Raw genomic sequence first — 21725 nt, 5'->3', positions numbered from 1 at the left:
GTCTCCGAGCTGCCTTGAAGCCCAGCCAAGTCAGAGAACTAATCCAAGATGCCATTTCCGTAAGAATTTGCTCCCTGCGGTATTTCCTCTTTTCAGACAACAAGTCCCCTCAAGCTGTTACAAGCAAAAGAATTTACTAAGCAGTATAGATAACTCAGACTCTTTAAAAGGCTGGGAAAAGGGAGTCTAGGCTGATGGCAGAACGAGGCTGCAGAGGAAGCACAGGCTGCAGAGGAAGCACAGGCTTCCGTGGTCAGGAAGTTACCTGCCCCATGAGAAAGTCTTCGTCCACGACAGCCACCCGCTCCAAGCCCACACACACCTGTAAGAGCTGGGCCTGCGTGACAGATGGCTCAGCCCCGCCTCTCCCCACACAACTCAGTTCTGAGGCAGCCTCACACCAGTGCATCTGGTTAGAGGCGCTTTGGTTTTGTTGGAGAGCTTAGTTCAAAAGCCCAGAAAGGTTTTTAGCTCGCCAGACGCTACAGCACTAAAAAGGATTGAGAGTCCATCCTCTTCCCGTAGGGCGGTGCTAGTCTGTAAGAGGACAGCAGCGTCAGCAGATGACATGCTTTTTCACTTACCAGGATGCCCCGGAGATATTTCTACGTGCAGTGTTCTTTCTGATAGGAGCACTGAATAACTGACAGGAGCACCACCATACTTCCTTTCTGGAGGACACTGAAGTTCTCGCGTCGTCACTGTTGCCACACCGATGTGCCATCTCTGCCGCACCTGCAAGGAGACGATCTCACAGCTGACACTTGGCTTGTGTGCGCTGCTGGGCCTGAAATCAGACTCCCGGCCACGAGCCTAGTTTTCCTCGTATGTCTGTTTCCTTTCCCTGCCCCTTTTAAAGTCCAACATGTTCCTCTCCCAAAGAGAACAGGAATTTGCTGGATGCAGGGACAACCCTGCTCTTCTCGTGCACGGAACATTTCGCATTTGGGAAACCTCAGGTGTAAAAACAGCGCTCGCTTGCTCTCACTACAGCTCCCCTGAGGCACCTGGAAATGCCCCTAAGAGAAAGTCTTCTCCCACACTTGCGAATCATTTGTTTTTCTTAGCCGAGTGGGTCATCTCCGAGCAATGAAGAGCAACAGCCCGCAGAGGTGTCCTCTGCTTCTGACCTCACTCCACACCCAGCGCACCTACTGGCTGCCCGCGGCGGCAGCACCTGCAGCAAGCTGGCACGCGCGCAGCCCGGAGGAGCCCCGAGGAGGAACATGCCCACTTGAAGCTGCTTCCAGGCAGCCAATCTCTGAAAATGCAATGTAGAAAATATTCTCGCGTCTACAAAATGGGGGTAAAACCTACGTTTATAATGTTCTCTATAAAGGTTCAACTGCAGCGCGCTGCTGGCATTACAGGCGGAGTCCGCCCCGACGGCTGGAAGCTGTCTGTTGACGGCTGAAGTAAACCTTCCCAAAGTCAGTACCTTTTCTCTAAGTGCATTCTGGATATAAACTGACCTTGATGTTTGTGTGACCCCAAAGCCCTCCCCAGCCCGGGCCCCAGCAAGTACGTAGCTGCATAAAAGCCGGGGTAGGGAAGGGAAGGAGCCGCCGCAGAACCACACAGACCCGAATGTCCGAATGGCCTCGTCTCCTGAACACACCAGGCCCACTGTCCTCAGGAAGGCCGCGCCTCCCCCGGGACTGATTTGTAATCACTTCTTTAGAGACCCTCGCCTCCAAACTGTCACATTCTGAAATCCTGGGGCGTCAGGACTTCAACCTGGCGGGGGGGAGGTGCACGCCCTTAACACCCCAAGGTGTTCACAATTCAGCCCTTAACACCCCAAGATACCTTGCTTCCGAGTGCTGGTCTCCAAGATGCAGCCTGGTGATCACGTGGCAGGTTCTGCTCCTCGAGTCACAGCTGGAGTGTCTGCAGGGATGGAGAGCTGGGCCAGCTGCTGAGGAGAGGGGAGGAGCCTAGTCCCGATGGGCTCTGCCCTCTGACGTGCTGGGGCAGATACAGCCCAGCTCACGCAAGGTTACCAGCCCCTAGCCCCGTGGGGAAGGAGCCACCAAGCTGACACGCCGGGCTGCCAGACCACCACCAAACTAGCCATAGTTTCTGGGCTTTGGCCTAGAAAACTTGTATCATGGCAGTTTTGTCTAAAAGCCAGGGCTTCTTGGGTTATCTACAGACATTTCTTTAGGACAGAAACCAGCGGTGGGCTGACCTGCAACTGAAGACATCAGCTGTGAGGCTTGCTGGACACAGCACCGTGGCTGTCCACCGTGTGAGCCGACGCGACCCCACACAGGACTATGAAGCGGGAGCTCCTATTCCTCTCCAATCGCCGTTACGTAAACAGGCATAGCGGTCACGTAACGGCTAAGGTTACAAACCATCACTCAGCAAAGCTCAGATTAGCGACCACTCGGCCCAGCTCCAGAGTCTACACCCTAACACCCGCGTCCTGACCTGAGCCTTGGCCCAGCACAACACAGCAGCAGACGAGGCCACCTGCAACCACCCAGCAGGCTCGGTCACAGGCAGCTGCTAACTCATGCAGTTGGTGAGAATGACTTCAAATGTTCCATTGACATCTAAGAGGTAAAAAATGAAAGACAGTTGTAAATAAGCAGTAAGAGCTACATCCTCACTTAAAGTGTGCTCCAGGCGTCCCCTGTGGCTTTGGCCTGGGTTTCTGTGGACGTCAGGCCTCCCTACCTTGGACAGCCTGTCAACCAGAGTTAGGAAATGAAGAAATTTGACTCAGCATGAGCTGAGCTGAAAGCACAAAGGCAGCTCCAGCTCCAGCAGTTTCCTGAGAACAGGGGTGGCTGCAACCAGCAGGCCTTTAGCAAGAGGCTGAGCTCGTAGCAACCCTGAAGGAGCTCCATGGCCCTGTGTCAGCGCCTCCCCCTTCCACAGCAGACTGCCACAGTACCCGGAGAGGCAGCAGAGTAAAGGCACGACAGCAGGAAGAGGGCAGGAGATGCCACCTGCAAACAGGCAGCGCTGCCACGCAAACAGCATCAGACTACGACCTCAAAGCACGGAGCTCAGGAAACACTTCACCTCCAACTTCAGAAAAGCTGACGTACCTGATTTTCCCCAAAAAAACTCATTCAGCTCCATTCTCCACAAAAAGAAATGGCAAGAAGAATCCTATATTTTAAAAAAAGTTTTATTTTATCCTTCCTAGAGGAATACAGATTTGAATGAAATACATTCATTCCATAAATACATTAGCAGCAAAACCTTCCCAGCAGAGTCCTCTACTCCAGCCCAGAGGGGGAGCAGGAGGGAGCACGTTCCATCAGGCGCCGACACAAGGATGTTACCCTCTCACTGAAAGCAGGCTGTGCATGTGAGACCAGGCGAAAGACCAAAGAATGGAGAGTCAGCTAAGCTGGGACACTGCGCACACGTCCACATGGTGACCATCACGCTTCCGAACCTTCTGACTCTTAGCACTCACATGCTCAGGAGTCCTGCATCTGCATCAAGCACAGCACGGATGTTGAGCCCTGCACATGCACCGTTGAGTTTGGAGCCACCTGTCATTGAGTCGGCAGCATTTTAATGGTGTCTCGATACTTTCAAAAGGGAAGCCAGATAGGGCCATTCCCCCCCGACCCTGTAGGCGGAAGCACCGCACGGCCCGCTGAGCCCATATGCACATCTGCCAGGAGAGGAGCCTGCAGGCGCTGGCTGGTGCGCTGCACCTCCAGGACCTTTTGTCCAGGGCTGGAGGCGACACGGGAGAGACGCGTCTAACCCTACAGAGGTCGCTAAGGACCAGTAACCAGGTAACTCAGTAACTCACCCTGGCTTCCACCCAAGCTAGTTTCTTGAGCATTCTGTCTCCTTTTCTCTTCTGCATCACTATTGCCTGGCTGCTCCTTTTTTATCTGCCCTCTAGGCACCTGTTGAAATCTTGGGAAGGAAGATCTACCCTAAGCTCCCTAGAACCCTGGGGAGATTAAGGCAGATGATGCTTTAAACGTGTTAGCTGCAAAGTAACGAGCTTACACTGCTGTGTTCCGATCCGTCCTGGGATGGGTATAAATCACACTAGTCTGCAAAAAGTGAAACACCAGAATCACAAACAGCAACCAGGACAACTATGAGCAGGCACCGAGTTTAGAGAGCTACCAAGCCGAAGGGCTGGGAGGGAAGTGGAGGAATTTAAAATAAACCTGATTTGTTGGGGCAGAAGGCAGCTCTGACTCCAGCATACACACAATGGCCCAAATCGTCATGGAAATACAGAGCAGGCCTCAAAATGTGAGACTTTCTCCCCGTAGTATCACTTAAAAATAGGACACATGCTCTCTCTTCCCCATCTGTTTCTAAAGTGTTTCACTAGCACACTCTCCAGTAAGTGCTTATCCATTCCCAGTCTGTTTTGAATGTTGGCGGGAAGAAAACCAGAAACTATGTGATATAAAAACCATTGTAGGGCCTCCCTGGTGGCGCAAGGGGTTAAGATGCAGCCTATGAAGCTGTCCGCAGCCTCTGCAGCACGAGTTCGATCCCCGGCCAGGGAGCTATGCACATGGCGCCGCAGACCTCTCCTGACCTGCCCGCTGCTCCCCTCAGCAGTGAATTTCAGTGGATCCGCCTGTTCTACTCCCCACTCTGTCTCTGGTGAATCCTCTCACTCCCTGGCACCTCTGGCCTGTACCCCAGCTCTTGTATGCATAAATAAATAAATCTTTAAAAAAAATAAATAAAATAAAATAAAAACCATTGTGGCTAAGCGGTTATGTGTGTTTTCTCCTTCTGTCTTTTCCATCCAAAATAGTTCACGGCTTTTACTTTTATTTATGCGCAGAGAGAGACTCGTCGGAATACACAGCGCTGTTAATCCGACAGTCCTCTGTGCCCAGAGGCTCTGCCAGCTCCTCCTCCTCCTCCTCTGAGTCGTCGTCGTCCTCCTGGGCAGAGGAGCCGCAGGTGGGCCCCTTGCAGGTTTTCAGGTGCCGCGTGAGATGGTACTTGGTGAGATAAGCCTTAGTGCATTTCTCACAGACATAATCCCGCTTTCCTTCGTGTGAATTGAGATGTTTCTTTAAGTGATTTGTTCTCAGGAACAGCTTGTCACACTTGGGACACTTGATCTGGCGTTCTCTAAGAGGAACACAAGAAAGAGCATTTGGTTTGGGATTGCAGATGACACCCGAGGTAGGCACACACCCTTCACAACCTTGGCCTTTGTCAAGAGAAGCGCTAGCATCTAGAATCAGACCTTTTTAAGTGGTGTGTGGCATAAAGAAGAGTCGTGAAAATTTGCCAGTTTAAAGGGCACAGACTGGGCCTGTCCTGGCATTCTACGTAAAAGGAATCAGGGTGCACGTTATCCCTTACGTTTGGCTTCTTTCACTCAAAGCAATGGTTGTGAAATTCATCCACGCTGCTATGACTATTACCTAGGTTGTTCCCTTCCATTGCTCTGTGCGACTTACACATAGGTCTTGATTCATCTGTGGTACTGCATTTATCTATTGCTAACATATTCTGGTGGTTTCCAGCACTGAGTTATCACAGGCAGAACCGCTACGGCCTGTCGGCTGCAGACGCCCAGCCTGCTCTAGGCCCCACTCCCACGCCCGTACGACTGCATCCCAGGATGTGCACAGCTGCAACCCGACCGAGCAACACTGTATTCCAGTGAGGCTGTAGCAACACGCACGTCCATCAACACCATCTGCGAGTTCCTCTTGTCCCACACTTCATCAATTCAAATTTGGAAACCTGTGCCCATCCACTGCCTCACTCTGGTGAGCTGCCAGCCCTACAAACAGACATCACTCAGTTCACAATGTCAAGAGCCTTAAGCCTTGAGTAAGCCTACCTAGACGTTGAGACCTGAAAAGAGCTGTACAGAGGATGTGGCCCAGAATTCTTTACATCTCAGTTTGGAGTGTTTCGAGCAGCTGAGCCCGATGTCTTAATGAAAGCCTCATATGCAAATCAATGAGAAGGGTGAAAATTCTTAAAGGAGTGTTAGGGACTCTGGAGCGTGGTCTCCTCGGCATGTCCACCACCGTCCCCAGCAGGAGGTGGCACTGCAGCCGCCTGTGATGCTACAGGATGTGGAAACCAAGTCCTTGCCTTCCTGGCGCGCTCAAGCTGCAGGAGGAGTTATACCAAGAACATATGAAAAAGATCAGGTGGCGGTTAAGTACCAGTTAATACAGAGGAAGCCAGTGACGAGAGACAGGCGCCCTATTTCAGTGAGACAGTTAGGAAAGGCCACGCTGAGGCGATGACATTTGAGCAGAAACCTGAAAGAGGAAACAGGGAGTTTCCAGGGGTACAAGTTTCTAGGCACGAGGAGCGCAGCGCACAATCCCCGAGCCTGAAGTGTGTTAGTGTGCTGCAGTGTTTGTTAACAGGAGAGCGCCTGTGTAGACCCAGCGGATTATGAGGAGAAAAGTAAAAATCGATGAAGTGGGAAAGGTGTCCGAGCACCAGGACCCGCCTCGAAGGGCCTGCAGGGCTCCGGGAGAGCCCTGGAATCCCGGGGAGCCCCCGGAGGTCCTGAGTGGAGAAAGGCACGGTGGGGTTTGTGTTTAAATGCATCGCTCTGGCCACTGTGCATGGACCACAGTGCTGCGCGCGCCTGTGCCGGGCGAAGCGACCGTCTTGGTCTTTGGGAATCCAACGCTTACTCTAAAAACCGCGACGGACTGTGATACATATTTACTGGTCCATTTCTCTTACTGGACTCTGGACTCTTTAAAGACAGGGACGGCGCCTTTCATCTCTATTTCTACCACTTAGCACTATGCTGGGCATGCAGAAGGCACTTAATAATATTTGTTAAATTAATGAAATTGTTTCAAAAATATAAAAATAAATTCAGAAAGTAGAAGTGAAAAACGATGGAAATCTTCCAAGGTAAAACTGAAAGCTTAGGTCCCCAACCACTGCTTGGCCACACGAGACGCAGGCGGCTGCCACTGTGGGCGGACGGGGCGACTTACTGCGTGTGGATGAGCACGTGCTGCTTGAGGTCCTGCCTCCGCATGAACAGCTTGTCACAGTAATCACACTTGAGGTTCTTCTCGCCCGTGTGGATGAACATGTGGGACTCCAGGTGAGCCTTCTGGGTGAAAGACTTGTCACACAACGTGCACCTGTAGTTCTTCTGACCTGCAAGTTAACCCAAGTGACCACACTGTGAACGGAAGCACCAATGTGTCGTCAAGACCAGAGAGCAAGCCCACGGGTGTGTGGAGAGGCAGGAGGGAGACACAACTGCCAGGCCGCTGGACCTCCACTCTCGGGGCGCCACCCAGAGCCCACCGCGAGCCAGCAAACGTCACCTCCACCACCAGAGCAAGTGATGCTAGTAAATGCGACCTCCTTCTAGGACTGCTATTCTTTTTTTTAACTTTTTTTTTTTTTTAATATCACTGTTCATTTTTAAACAATATTTGCTTCCCCCCGCCCCCTCAGGTACAGTCCCCATAGTTTCCTTCCCCAATGCCCCCATTCACCATCACCCCAGGCCCCTGTGCGCCTCCCTCCCTCCCTCTGATCCCTCTCCCTCCCCCTCCCCTGCAGGATGTCTCTGATTTATAATTGTCCATTTTTGCTTTGTGGTGTTTTGTACTGTTATTATATTTTTTACACAGATGTCTTATTGGGTTTCCCTATATTCCTGCTATAAGTGAAACCATCCAATATTTTTCTTTTTCCTTCTGGCTTATATCACTGAGCATAATCAGGACTGTTATTCTTAATTTTTAAAATTTATAGCTGACACATAATTTAAAAAAAAAAATTGTAATAATTTTAGCACCCAAGTTTCAATGCCCCATGAATTCTAGTGCTTGTCTATAGGCAAACACATTTTCACAACCTACATTTTAGTTTTCTTTCTTAAATATTTAATGTGACCTCATAAACCAGGGATAACATTAATTTCTTTTAAGAATGCAGAAATAAGATTACTCGAGTTGGGCTGGCACACCTTTTCTTAAAGATTAGGCAGTATTTCAATTGTGGGCCACACACTTTTAACACAACTGTGATTTCTCCATCTTAATGCAATAAGACGAGCAAGAATTTTACTTTCAAAGATTTGGAGAACAAATGAGCCAGGCAAGAAAGCTAAATCTTCATGAGCTATTTTGTAGCAGGTAGTAAAAATCTACTAGAAAAGAGAGGAACTGGTTTGCAGAGAATAGCTCAAAAAACAAATTTTGGGGGCCTCCCTGGTGGCGCAACGGTTGAGCGCTGGGTCGCGAAGCTGCCCGCAGCCTCTGCAGCGCCAGTTCGATCCCCGGCTGCTCCCCGGCCACCGGAGGAGGGTCCCACATGGCGCGCAGACCTCTCCTGCTGCCCACTGCTCCCCTCAGCAGTGTACTTCGGTCCTTCTGCCTGCTCTGCTCCCCGCTCTGGCTCTGGTGAATTCTCTCACCCTCCCGCGCTTCTGACTGTACCCAGTGCTTGTATAAATAAATAAATAAATCTTAAAAAAAAAAAAAAAAAAAAAAAAGAAAAAGAAAAAGAAGTTTAAAAAAAAAAAAAACAAATTTTGGTATTGAGCAAGGTCCAAAGAAGAGAAATGGGCTCTGGAGACCAGGGTGAGCACCGATGGCAACTCAGGCTACGCTGTTATAAAACACCCTTTGCTGGAAGCCATGACATGAATCAACCTCCTGATTATTAATGCATTTTCCCAGCCACCATCAAACTGTGGTGGGTGCATCTGGCGGGTGGAAGGTCTTAACAGATGGAAGTAAAACCCTCTCAGGAAGATTTACCCAGCAAAGTCCCGCTGACAGCCACCTGGATTCATTCTCTAACATCTTATCACAGCGCTACCTTCCAGATTATCTAGCAAAGAGCCTTCACTACCACCAGATTCTAACGGCTACAAAATGGCTCTCTGATGGTGCCAAGTAACTTACCCGTATGTATTTTCAGGTGGGTGCGCAGGTTGCTAGGATCACTGAAGGCCTTGCTACAGAAATCACACTTGTGGGGCTTCATACCCATGTGTCCCATAAAGTGGACGTGAAGCTTGGAAGGAGAGATGAACGCCTGGGGGCACACTGAGCACTTCCACTTCCTTTCCTTGCTGTGGCTCGGTCTGTGGCTGCCGCTGTGGCTCTGGCTGGGGAGGTGGTTGTGGATGTGGCTGGTCAGGTGGGCTTTGAATTCTGTATAGGAACTGCACTCCTTGCCACAGTTACAGAGGTGCACATCTGGGTGTTCGGGAACACCTTAAAAAGAAAAAATAATACTCATTTTGATATTTAAATTAAAAAATTTGTTCTTGCTAATAGTTGTTATAACTCTCCCCTCTACCAAGATTTTGCAGCTTGCCCTCTACCTGTAAAACTAAAATGTCTTGTTCAATGCTCCGTTCCCATCGTGTTAAAATAGTTTCAGGCACACAAGAAGCCCTTGGGTAAATACTGGATTGTAAGGCATCTTTCCTAAACAAAAAACACTTTTTACATGAATACTGCCTGGTCATAAATTCATCTTGCAAAGACACTCACAGACCATGGCACTTCTAACCCAGGGAAATAACTGCTCTGCTTTCATGTACACAAGAATAAAATAATTGCTTCCATTGACATGTAAATCATTACCAAAACTTTACTTCTGGTTCATGGTGTTTTTACTACGCTAGATTCACAACAGATAAGTCATATATTAACTTACCAATCTGCTGAGCATAATCCCGGCTGTAATAAAAAAGCAGTTCGTTTTCGGGAGGGATATCTTGTGAAGTGCAAAAATAGATTTTCCCATCATGAGGATAAGCCACCAAGTTCTGCTCTTCCCGATTCCTAGGTTATTATATTGACAGATCAAGAGAATTAATTTTGAAATAAATACGAAATAAGTCCTACCTCCTCTAACAAAATTCTGTATGAACACTTCAACTATTTTCTCTGAGTCATTTTTGTAATTCCCTATCCTACCTACTAGGAGAGACTAATATAGAAACAGAATTCTTACTTCAGTACATAAGCTGGTTGCCCTTTACAATTAAAAATGCTAGGATCTGTTCTGTGACTGGAAACAAGAAAATAGTCTTAACTAAATAACATTAAAAAAAGAGATAGAAAGTTGAACAAGAATTAACTATAACAGTCTGAGGGGCCGACTAACAGCCAATATAAAGAGAAGGCAGCAACTTGCAAATTCACTCATGGCTGTTACCACTCCTTATTGCGTTGGCAATAAGTAAATTGTTCATAAGAAAAGGACAATTTCTTGTGTTTAAATTTATAACCACCACTAGTCAGTATCTACTGGAGTGAAAGACACTGAAAAGCCTTAGTCCTTTAAGTCTAGAATTCTCTGGCTTTTCCTTATTTTTTTCTTTAAAGATTTATTTATTTATGCATATAAGAACTGGGGTACAGGCCAGAGGTGTGGGGAGAGGGGTGTGTGTGTAAGAGGATTTACCCGAGACAGAGTGGGGAACAGAACAGGCAGACTCACTGAAACACACTGCTGAGGAGAGCAGCAGGCGAGACAGGAGAGGTCTGCTATGCCATGAGGGTCAGCTCCCTGGCCGGAGATAGAACTCATGCTGTAGTCACTGGCTATAGCTGGATAGCGCTATGACTTAACCCCTGCATCACCAGGAAGGCCCGGCTCTTCCCTATTTTATGAAAAGCTTCCTACTGAAAAAGATCTGAAGCAAAACTATTTCTTTCATCCGAGACTACTCTTACCTGGCTTTGCGCACAAACATCATCCAATTGCATTCATTCTCGTCAGTTGTAATGATGCAGAACTCGAGGACACCATTGTGGTACATCTGCCAACAGAGGGCAAACACACCTTCAAATGAACTGACAAGCCTCACAAAGTTCTACTAAATTTAGACTGGCAGTGAGCTCATAACCTTAGCAGGAGGGCCCAGCTTTCCCAGTTGGGGAGAAAATACAGGGCTGTCACATTCTTGACATTTTACTAGTTCCTCTACTTCCAGCATTACAATAAAGACCTTCAGAGACCCACATCAGTGCTCAGGATAGAGGATGGAGTTATTCTTCAACAGTCACATGTGGGCTTGACTTGTCTTCATCGCTGACCAAACGGCAGCAGTGAGGGACTGAGTGGGTAGCAAGCAGAGAACCTGCTCTCATTATTGTTCCAGTGAGCCAGCATTCTTCTATGCTCTCTTTTTTGTTTTAAAGATTTTATTTAGGGCCTTCCCAGTGGCGCAGCGGTTGAGCGCTGGATTGCGAAGCTGCCCGCAGCCTCTGCAGCGCCAGTTCGATCCCCGGCTGCTTCCCGGCCACTGGAGGAGGGTCCCACATGGCGCGCAGACCTCTCCTGCCGCCAGCTGCTCCCCTCAGCAGTGTGCTTCGGTCCTTCTGCCTGCTCTGCTCCCCGCTCTGGCTCTGGTGAATTCTCTCACCCTCCCGCGCTTCTCACTGTACCCAGTGCTTGTATAAATAAATAAGTAAATAAAAACATAACTCTTTAAAAAAAAAAAGATTTTATTTATTTATGCATACAAGAACTGGGGTATAAGCCAAAGGTGTGGGGGATGAGAGGATTCACCAGAGACAGAGTGGGGAGCAGAACAGGCAGATCTACTGAAATAATACATTGCTGAGGGGAGCAGCGGGCAAGTCAGGAGAGGTCTGCTGTGGGTTGCTCCCTGGCTGGCTGGGGAGCGAACTTGTGCTGCAGTGACTGAGGCTAGCTTCATAGGTTGCCACCAGGGAGGCCCAATATGCTCTCTTTTGAACACCAAAATTAAAGTCCCTGATGCCAGTGGCATGTTTACAAGTTGCCACAAAATCCACATTTCTGTCACCTCAACTTTGCAGGCATCATCCCCATTCTACTAGGACCCCATGTAACATGTTATAGGAACAGCTGTTTTTGTCAACACCCTGCATTTCTAACCCCTCTCATCAGAAAGTTTGCAGTCTTAGTGCCCAATTATAAAATTATTTCCCAAGCTAATTATGTGAGGAACGTTTCAGTTGATTACAAAATAAGACCTTCACCATATAAACAAAGTCCCTAGCCTCAGCTGCCACAAGTAATTAAAATGCAGAACCATTGGTTATCTAACAAGCACAGAAAGTTTGTCTTCTCTATTTAATGCTGATGGGGTGTTTGATGTGTATTATAACTTGGTTACCAAGAACAAAAGGAATAATATTAAGTAAAGGACTGACAGGTGAATGGCACTGTATGAGTCCTGGCTAATTTTGACTATTACACTACTTTTAACTACCTCCACAAAATAAAAACATCCAAAGGTCACTCTAAGTTTGACACTGACCTTCCAGATATGGTTAACTGCCTTATCCGTCCATTCTGCGACCTCCATGGAGTGACTCTGCTGGCCAACGAGAGGCCCAAAGCAAGTCCGCACAGGAATGGTTTCTCCAGTCCATACACCTATCGGTGGAAGGACACCAACTACACAATGATTTAAACATCTAAGAGATACAGAAGAGACAGGAGCTTACACCATGCAAAAAATCCAAGAACTGCTGATACTCCAGCACTCCTAAGCAGTGACTAGTCTTAGTGGTTCTATCCTATAAATACGGACAATGAAACAAATAATTCGGGGCTCAGAAGAAATACAGAATGAAAAACAGTATCAGAAGTTCCTGAACTTTGTTTTATATACAAGGAACCAGACCATCTCCCTCCAAATGTTATTTTGGAGTTAATACATAAAAAAGGACAGAGCACATTACTATAAAAATATAAGCAATTACAACAAAGTAAATTTCTAAAATCATTAAAAGCACTGCACTCTATTTAGTGCTGAAAGCACTGCACTATGTTATCAAAATTGTTGAATGTTCTCAACTGACTGAAGTCCAAGCTACAGCTGAAAGAATAATGAATCCAGTTTCGTATTTTCAAAGAAATGCCACAGTAATTCAGAAAACATGTTCAGTTCAAATATGCGTAAGCATACTCAGTAAGTCTACATTTTTATCCCTTTTTCTAAGGAATATAGGACAAATCACAAACATTCTATCTAAATAACTTTTGTGATAAAAGGTTATCAATGGTGAATTTTCCACGCCTTCGTGAAAGAAACGAAGTTGAAAGCAGTACTTTGTCATGGTAATTGTTAGTGAATGATATAGCTGAGAATAAAAGTCTTCAAAAAGTTGGACTAGGATTCTTACCTCTATTCAATTCTGATTCAAGAAAGGGGAACCTGATCAATAAACTTTTCAACTTCACTTATTGCTCTCTCTGGACAAGACAAATGGTAAGCCATAAGGTGACTCTGAGTCAGCCAAATAATCACTAAATTATACACATCCACTTTTACAACTCTACCCCACAAAGAGGAAGACTGGATGGGGTTTCATGGCTGCTGGTTCTTACCAACTTCTGCTCCCACAATTGACTGGCGGAGAACAAGCTGCTTTGGGAGAGAAAGTCTCGCTCTGCTCTCTACTGGAGTGTCAGGAACAAACGTTACTGGTCCATGATCGGGGCAGTCTGAGGGATAGGCTCGGTCACAGAGTGTACACCCTATGGATGAGAAATTGGAGAGACATAAGTGGGTTTAGTTCAAGCAAGCTAAATTATCTCCTGCTCTTACATGTAAATGCTAATTGTAAAATGTAACCAGTAGGAAGGAAGGTTCTAGCAGAAATACTCTGGTCAAAGAATGACTTTCTTACACTAAGACATATGTCCCCTCCTATTTCTCTCCTTAGCAAGATCTGATTTTTGTCTTTTGATCCAAAGGGACACGCTTCCTATATAGTGGCTAAGAGAAAGACTGATCCAAAAAACACATTACTCTGAAGATCAAGCACGTGATTCCTTACATGAAGCAGATAAGTAATACCTTCACATATGGTGTGGAACACACCAGCAATTCCAAGTCTACCAAACAGTTAGGGGAAACTGAGTTGAAAATGCTGCTAGTCAGGCAAAGCCAGAACAGAGAGGACATTGAGGACATATAGTCAGAGCTAGGTACACTGCTGTTCTGTTTCACTACAAGCCACTGGTCAACCAGCTTTTGGTGACAGATTCAACAAATAAAAACTTGCAGCCTTTTGGGAGGCAGGTGGAACCTTATCATTGTAGACATATTTGCTTTAAAATTTTTAATTTCTTTCTGTTCATTTTGGTCTTTTTTTTTTTTTTTTTGCACCATCAGAAAGGGTGCTAACTTCATATACTCTGTACTTACTAAAATATCACTTTTATAAGCTCCAAAGTGTCCTCCCATAAAGCTTTATTCTTTTACTTTCCTTTCTATTTAGAAGTATATTCATAGCCCTAATTGTCAATAATTGAGTTCAAACTCTCCAAATTTATTCACAAAGTGGTTGAAATACTTAAACCTTAGAACCACATGCATCTAAGTGTCTTTATTCCCTAATCAATGTTAGAAATTTCTACTTAAATGGCATAAAGTATCAGCATATTTTGATACTTAGGTAAAACAGGAACATATTACTTCTCCAACTGTTACTTGAGATTTTTTGGAATATCAGATTAGTGATTCCCTAAAATTTATTCTCCATTGCATTTAACAAGGAGAATCACTTCCAGACAAAGGAGATTCACACATACTATAAAAACTGTTTATAGTTTTCTGCAAAGAAACACAAATGGCCAATAAGTACATGTAAACATGTTCAACATGGATAGTCATTCATCAAAAGCACAATGAGATGCCAGTTCACATCCACCAGGGCAGCTATAAGAAGTGGTAGCAAAGAGGTGGGGAGACTGGACCCCGCCAACACTGATGCTGGGAATGTAAAATGGCATGGTCATTGTAGAAAAACAGCCTGGCAGTTCCTCAACAAGTTAAACATAGAGCAATTCCAAGCCCAGATTTCCGAGGATATTAAAAACTGTTCACATAGAAACATGTAAGTGAACGTTCACAGCAACATTATTGATAGCCAAAAAGGAGAAACCACCAAATGCTCATCAACTCTAAATGGATAAACACAACGTGGTGCATCCACATCCGAGCGCAGTACTTCAACACAATGCACTGTGACGCAGCCGTAGAGGAGGGAAGTATAGTCAATCACCACTTCGTGACTGGGGTGTGCTGAGAAAGGCATCGTGAAGCAGTTTCTAGCTGTGCAAATGCCAGGGTGTGATTAACGAGTGTGGTAGGCCAAGCCTGCTCCTCGGCATGAAGAGACAGAGCAGAGCCTGCAGGTACACCCGTCACACATGCATCCACCGTGACCCGACTGCACTGGCACAACATGGATGCACATGACATGAAGCTAAAGGAAAGATACCGGGTATAGAAACGACATAGCATGTGACTCCACTTATCTATCTAAAATGAAGAGAATAGGTGAATCCATAGCACTCCAAAGTAGACTAGCTGTTGCCTAAGAACGGGGGAGCAATAAGAGGGGGAGGTAGGGGCAACAGACTGCACTTTGCCCACTTAAGCAAAGGATCAATAAGCTTATTCAGGCCACCTCTTATCTTCTGCTAAATTAATGGCCTACATTGATTACATTTCTAAATTAAAATATTTAAAAATTATAAAGAGACTATTTTGTTTAAAGATTTATTTATTTATGCATACAAGAACTGGGGTACAGGCCAGAGGTGTAGGGGGTGAGAGGAGTCACCAGAGACAGAGTGGGGAGCAGAACAGGCAGATCTACTGAAATACACTGCCGAGGGGAGCAGCGGGAGCGTCAGGAGAGGTCTGCTGCGCCATGTGGGTTGCTCCCTGGCCAGGGATCAAACTTGTGCTGCAGTGGCTATGGATAATTTCATAGTTTGCATCTTAACCACTTGCGCCGCCAGGGAGACCTGAGACTTTAAAGGTTAATAGCAAAGGTCTCCCCACTGCTGAGCATCCACAGAAGCTTCCTCCTACTTTTTGCATATTCCTGCTTTGGAAGCTTTCCCTCTGCTGATCTTAATATTCCCGCTTGTCATTCCAAACTCTTACTAGAAGATGATTTCACCCCACTTTTATGGTCAAGATTAACATGCACTCCTAATGCTGAAGATCCCTAAATATTTCCAGATAGTGCTCTGGACTTAGGATTCAGCTTGTCATTAAGTAGCTCTACTGGCACCTTAGACACTGAAATCATGTCTAAACCTATCAGACCTCAAACACTAGTCTGTTCCTCCACCACTCACTATTCTAAGGATCCATTATTTACCTAGTTTCCGAGTGCCAGAAACCAGGCTTTTCTCCGTAAACCTGCCTCTTCCAAATGCATCTGATCAACAAGTTCCACTGAATTTGTAAACATCCTCCACTTTTCTTTATCACCTCTACTCTTGTTGAGATGATCAGCACCTTTCACTTAGATTTAGCACCATCTTGCCGGTTTACTTGTCTGCAACAAGCCAGTTATCCTTGCAATGCAGCATGACCCCTACCCCCACCCTCATTCCTTAAGATCCTTGACTGGTCTTAGAAACCTTTAAGTTCTGGCTCCTACTTCTCTCACATCCATACCCCTCTGCTCACCCCCATTTTGGGCTCTTCAAAAATTCTGAACCACGCGATTCTTTGTTGTAAGTACTTACTGTGTGCCTAGACACCACTCTTCCCAATTCTCAACTGCCGACACCTAGGTCCTTCTAGTCTGTGCTAACGTGTATGTTGCTTCCACTGTGTCTTTCCTTCCCTTTCCACAGTCTGGTTAGCAGCTCCCCCAGACTCCCTTAAGCTCCCTGCACTTAATCCTTATCATGGGGTGCAGAAATGGCCTGTTCAGGACCTAGGCTTCCCATTAGACTGTAAGTTTCTAAAAAGCCTGTGCTGGACCTCGCAGCCACTTATCCCCCAACATCTAGCAGAGACTGGCATACAGTTAGCACTCAACACATCTCCTGCATGAATGGAGCCTATAGGGACACCAACAAATCAACTATTTATAACCAGCTGCTAAACTGCCCCATTAAAAAGAACTCCACCATGCCCACTATGGTAACTTACGTACATTCTGAGCCAAAAAAACAAAAACAAAAATCACGCTTGCATTCACCTGCATGTCTCCATTCGATATCCATGATCAAATCAATTTTATCTTAGGCTGAAAAAGCACAAGGCATATCACACAGAATACCTTAGGAAAGTTTACCCCTATCATTAACTATTTGCAAAACTTGGGAAAGACCTTAAACAGTATTGCGCTAAGCTTATCTGTAAAATATAGAAATGACATTTCTTTACTTCAGAAGAGGCAGTAAGAACCAGTGAAATGTTATATAGCATTTGGTTAACTTAAATGCATCACGTTAAGATAAAGGACAACACGAAGGCACAGAACAATTCCAAAGTGTAGCTACTTTCTACACGCGCGTAATCCACACCTGACTTTGTGATAAGCCTGTCAGGGATGAGGCCATTTCTACCAGTATTTCCAAAATAAAAAAGGCTAAACACACTCACAAATTGTAAACAAGGTTGCCATATTTTCCTTGTTTGAATTGGAGTCTTCCATTTGCAGTGCAGGTGGTACAAAGGAAAGACTGTCTGCAGACACATCTACATGACCTGTCCCCATAGCAACCTCCTGGGTGATGGAGGAGACAGCCACAGGTTCTAGGCTTAGGCCAACTTCATGGAGGGAAACGGACTCTAGGGAGGCGAGGTTGTGTGAGGTAGAGAGTGCCACGCTTACAGAGTTGGTGCTCATGGCCACGGTGTGGATGGAGTCACTGAGGGCACTGTCAGACATTCCGCTGACGCGACTTGCAATGGGGTCCGTCTCCATAACCACAGGGAGCTCCAGGCCATTCCCATGAATGGGTATCACACCCCCATGTCCCACCGTGTCTGCTGCAAGGCTGCTGCTCACAGAGTCCACAGACAGAGGTTCGTGACTTCTGGAGCCATTGGGGATTTGGGCATGCTCGCCTGCCACGCCCTCCATCGTAAGCTCTTCCGTCATTCCATCTGTAGAGATTGGGCTGGCGACCCTAGAGACGTTCTCCATCGTGATTGTTGTGTCCAGAGCCACCTCGTGGCCATCACTCGCGTGAAGAGCTTGGGCGCCATGTGTGTTCACAGAGCGAGAGTCTATTGAAACAATGCCCGGTTCTAAGCCAACATTTCCACTGGACTGGTAGGGATCTAGTGCTGAAGGGTTATTGGCGATAGACAGTGCTGTATTACCATCCACGTTTATGGAGTTGGGGTGGATGTACTGAGGAGGTGGCCTGTCAGCTAAGTAAGATAAAATGCCTGCGGAAAGGAAAAGAGATATCAAGGACTTTTTAGTACATTGTTAAATAGAAAAAAATTCCGAATGCCAGAAATTTTTAAAATATTTTCCTTATAACTAAATCGCTCACCTATTTCTTAGGTTTAAGGAATAATACACTATATAAATAACTGTAATTGAGTTATTCATGTGAAACTCAAATTGTAAAAAATTAACTATATTCCTTTGAAGTGGACTGAAAATTAATCATTTCACACTGCTACTGAAATAGACATGGCTGGAATTCCCAAGTCCTAAATGCTGAAATTTACTCTAGTAAAAGCTAAAAAGTAAAATGATTTAAAAACAGACCATCCATATGAAAAACAAAATTAAATGTTTCAAATTATTAAATTAGTGTTAACATATTAGGGTCTATTTTTATGAAAAGTCATAATTATACCTGCTTTATTTTATTTTTTAAGATTTATTTATTTATCCATACAAGAATGGGGGTACAATCCAGAGATGCAGGGGGTGAGAGGATTCACCAGAGACAGAGTGGGGAGCAGAACAGGCAGATCAACTGAAATTCACTGCTGAGGGGAACAGCAGGTGAGACAGGAGAGGTCTGCTGTGCCATGTGGTTGCTCAAACTCGTGCTGCAGAGGTTGCAGTTAGCCTCATAGGTTGAGTCTTAACCCCTTGCACCACCAGGGAGGGCCCACACCAGCTTTATTAAAAAATATTTGAACACTGTTGCTTATTAAGGATGTGGTGAAATGTACTTGCTGCACTGCCAGTGGGAATATAAATTAGTAAAACCTCTTTGGAAGCTTAGAAGCTCTCTCTATATATTAAACACCTCAAAAACATTCATATTCTATTGCATAAGAAATTTCACATATAATAATCTTTCCTAAGTACATATTGCAAATATAAACACAAAGACATTCATAAGGGCATTAACTGTAATGGTAACGAAAGCTGGAGGAAACGATGAAAGACAAAATCAATAATGATTGATGTAATAAGCAATGGAATATCCATTTTGTATAATGCATCATTAAAAAAGAATAAAAAACATACAGCTGCAAGGGAAAATAAGTGTAAAAACAGAAAAATATTAAGTGAAAAAGGATACAGAATTGTATAGAAAGTATAGTCATACTAAACATACATCAAAATAAAAGAACACCTAAAAGATGGATGATGGGATTTTAAGTGGTTCCCCTCCCTCCTTATTTAAGTTTTCTGAAATGAATATACAATACGTTTATAACTGAATAAAAATTCAATTAATTTATAGCAAATAATGACATTGTAACAGGACATATGGTTGACAGGAATAATAACTGCAGAATTATAAAAACTGAACCAAGGAGATGGAGGAGGAGAAAATCTGTTATGCACCACTAAGAAATGGAGCTCAGTCAAGCTATTTAACATGTTACCTACACATTCTAAGTGGAAAAGTGCATAAATACAAAGATTTATCTCCTACCTGAAGAGAGAGAGAAAGCATTACTCAAGTCTTTAAGAATTGAGGTCAAGTGTCAGCTCCATTCTTTCTTCGAATAACCGCAATACTTACCAGGTAGAATGGTTCTAAAGTAACTGCTCTCCAGGTGGGGGTAAGGTGGTGGAGGTAGGGTGTAGTTTCTTTCAGGCAGCCCACACATCACCCCTCGATCCCCAATGCCCATCGGGAGCATCAGCGACAAAGCAGAAGGCAGAGAGCTCAGGGAGGGACCCAGATTTGGAATTGCCACTGGCAAGCCTATGGAAAAAAAACACATTTTTTTCAATAAAAGGAAATTAAGTACTTAAAACTCTCTCCATACACTGGCGAGACTCTTAGAAAGGTTTTGCATAGGGGCAAAAATCTCACCTAGTAGCCCTTTACACGCCCCCAGACACTGCTCTGCAGACACCCAGAACTAAAGCAGCCCTGGTCCTGGAGCTAGTTCTCAAGTTAGCTGTAAAAGGCCAAGTGGAGAGTAAAGTATAACCTCAAAGTTACACAGACATGGAAACACCAACCAATTTAATAATAAAATAATAAAATGCCAAGTTGATCCTCCAGTGGGCTACATTGTCCATACGTAGCTAAACATTTTAAAACAACTAATAACCTCACTTAATTAAAGATGACTTAAGAAAACAATCGGCCTATGAGTTGTGGTATTACAGACTTCATTATATTTTCAATGTTATATGGTAAGAATGTTTCACTTTTAAATAATTCATAGATGGCATGCTACTTGGAAAATAATCTAAAGTTAGATGTAAAGCTGTGCTTATCTTTTTTCATACAATCTTTCCCCACATAGTAGAACACAAAGCTCAATGCCTCATGCTTTCTGGGAACATCTGCTGTAGTGCAGGTTCTCTTCTGCTAACTTGGGGACAGAGTGCCAAAGGGGGCGACGAATTGAACAGTAATCCTAGATGAGTCAGTGATGGCACTAGGCAAAGACCACAAACCCAAGAAAACAATCAGGAAAAACTGCCACTCCTATCCACTACCGTGCCAGCACGCCACAAACAACGTTTTCTCCTATTAGGATACCATATGGAACCACCATTCAGACCCGCTTGCTTTCTCCTTTTCACTCTTAAAGGGGTTCTCACCCCCTCTATGCTCCTTCGAAAAATGAAAGTAGGTAAGTTCTAGAATTCATTCACCCTCCCTCACCACTCACCGGGGGCAGGGATGGCACTGTGAGTGGGCGAAGCAGCCAGCCCCAGGTGACTCCCGGAGACAGGCAAGGCATTGCTCACGGAGGATGACGTCAGCTGCTCCATCCCCACTGGGCTCAGGTTCATTTCATTCATCCTAAGAAAGAGCAAACACAACTAGTCACACAGAGAGTTATTCCACGACCCCACGGAAGGCACTGGGGAACCCAAAGCAGCGGTGGCAGGGAAATGGGACTTGACCAACTATTTACTTCACTTACACATGCACAGCTCTAAGGCAGCTGGTACCATTTTCTTTCTACTGATAAGGAAACTGGGATCAGGGATGGTAACCAGCTCAGTCAACTTCAGAGAGCAGAAGCTGGATTTAACACGGGTGCGCCTTGTTCCGAGCCCCCTGCACACTGAGACGAAGCCTGCAGTCCTTGGAGCGCACTGGCAATGAAGCTTTGTTTTTTAAACTCGCCCAAGTTTTTTTCTTTTACAGTATTCATTTTCTCCAACTGGCCTATAATTTCCAACCAGAGCTTTCACAGACAACTTGTTTTAACCTACTCAAAGAATTTTTAAGATTCTTTTTACCAGGAGTTAAAGTGATAATGGGTTGAAGCAGCACCTTATTTTCTTCTCCATAGATCAAGGTATTATTAAAATTCTGCTCCAATATCTTAATAACTAACCAATAATCACAATATCCTCCACATATCCAGGTCATGAAGCTTTGCTAGATACTTCACGAAAAATTACTTCATATTTTTACCAATTCCTCAAAATAAGATAGATGAGGAGACTGAGGCTCAACAAAGGCATGTTATAAGCCCTGAATCACACAATTTAAAGGAAGAACAAAGGGCCTTCCCTGGTGGCACAGTGGTTGAGTGCTAGGCTGCAAAGCTACCCACAGCC

At 45.3% G+C, this 21725-nt stretch overlaps 1 protein-coding gene across 2 annotated transcripts; it reads right to left on the bottom strand.

The window, feature by feature from the left end:
• Positions 1-4516: 4516 nt before the first annotated feature.
• Positions 4517-20966, bottom strand: PRDM4 (PR/SET domain 4; the record flags this gene model as incomplete). 2 transcript variants are annotated; one of them, XM_084255889.1, is made up of 10 exons in its annotated part: positions 4517-5094; positions 6954-7122; positions 8889-9203; positions 9652-9779; positions 10677-10762; positions 12251-12369; positions 13327-13476; positions 17363-18157; positions 19711-19896; positions 20822-20966. In XM_084255889.1, the coding sequence occupies 10 exons, from the start codon at positions 20952-20954 to the stop codon at positions 4785-4787; spliced, it is 2391 nt and encodes a 796-aa protein (XP_084112015.1). In that variant the 3' UTR covers positions 4517-4784. The 2 variants fall into 2 exon arrangements, with proteins under 2 accessions (XP_084112015.1, XP_084112014.1); XM_084255888.1 differs by having other exon boundaries at positions 12251-12390; positions 20822-20954.
• Between the last annotated feature and the right edge of the window lie 759 nt (positions 20967-21725).

The sequence above is a fragment of the Talpa europaea genome, assembly GCF_964194135.1.
Source record: "Talpa europaea genome assembly, chromosome: 15".
Classification (NCBI taxonomy): Eukaryota; Metazoa; Chordata; class Mammalia; order Eulipotyphla; family Talpidae; genus Talpa; species Talpa europaea.
The sequence above is the reverse complement of the archived record's forward strand: the minus strand, read 5'-3'. Positions and strand labels throughout refer to the sequence as shown.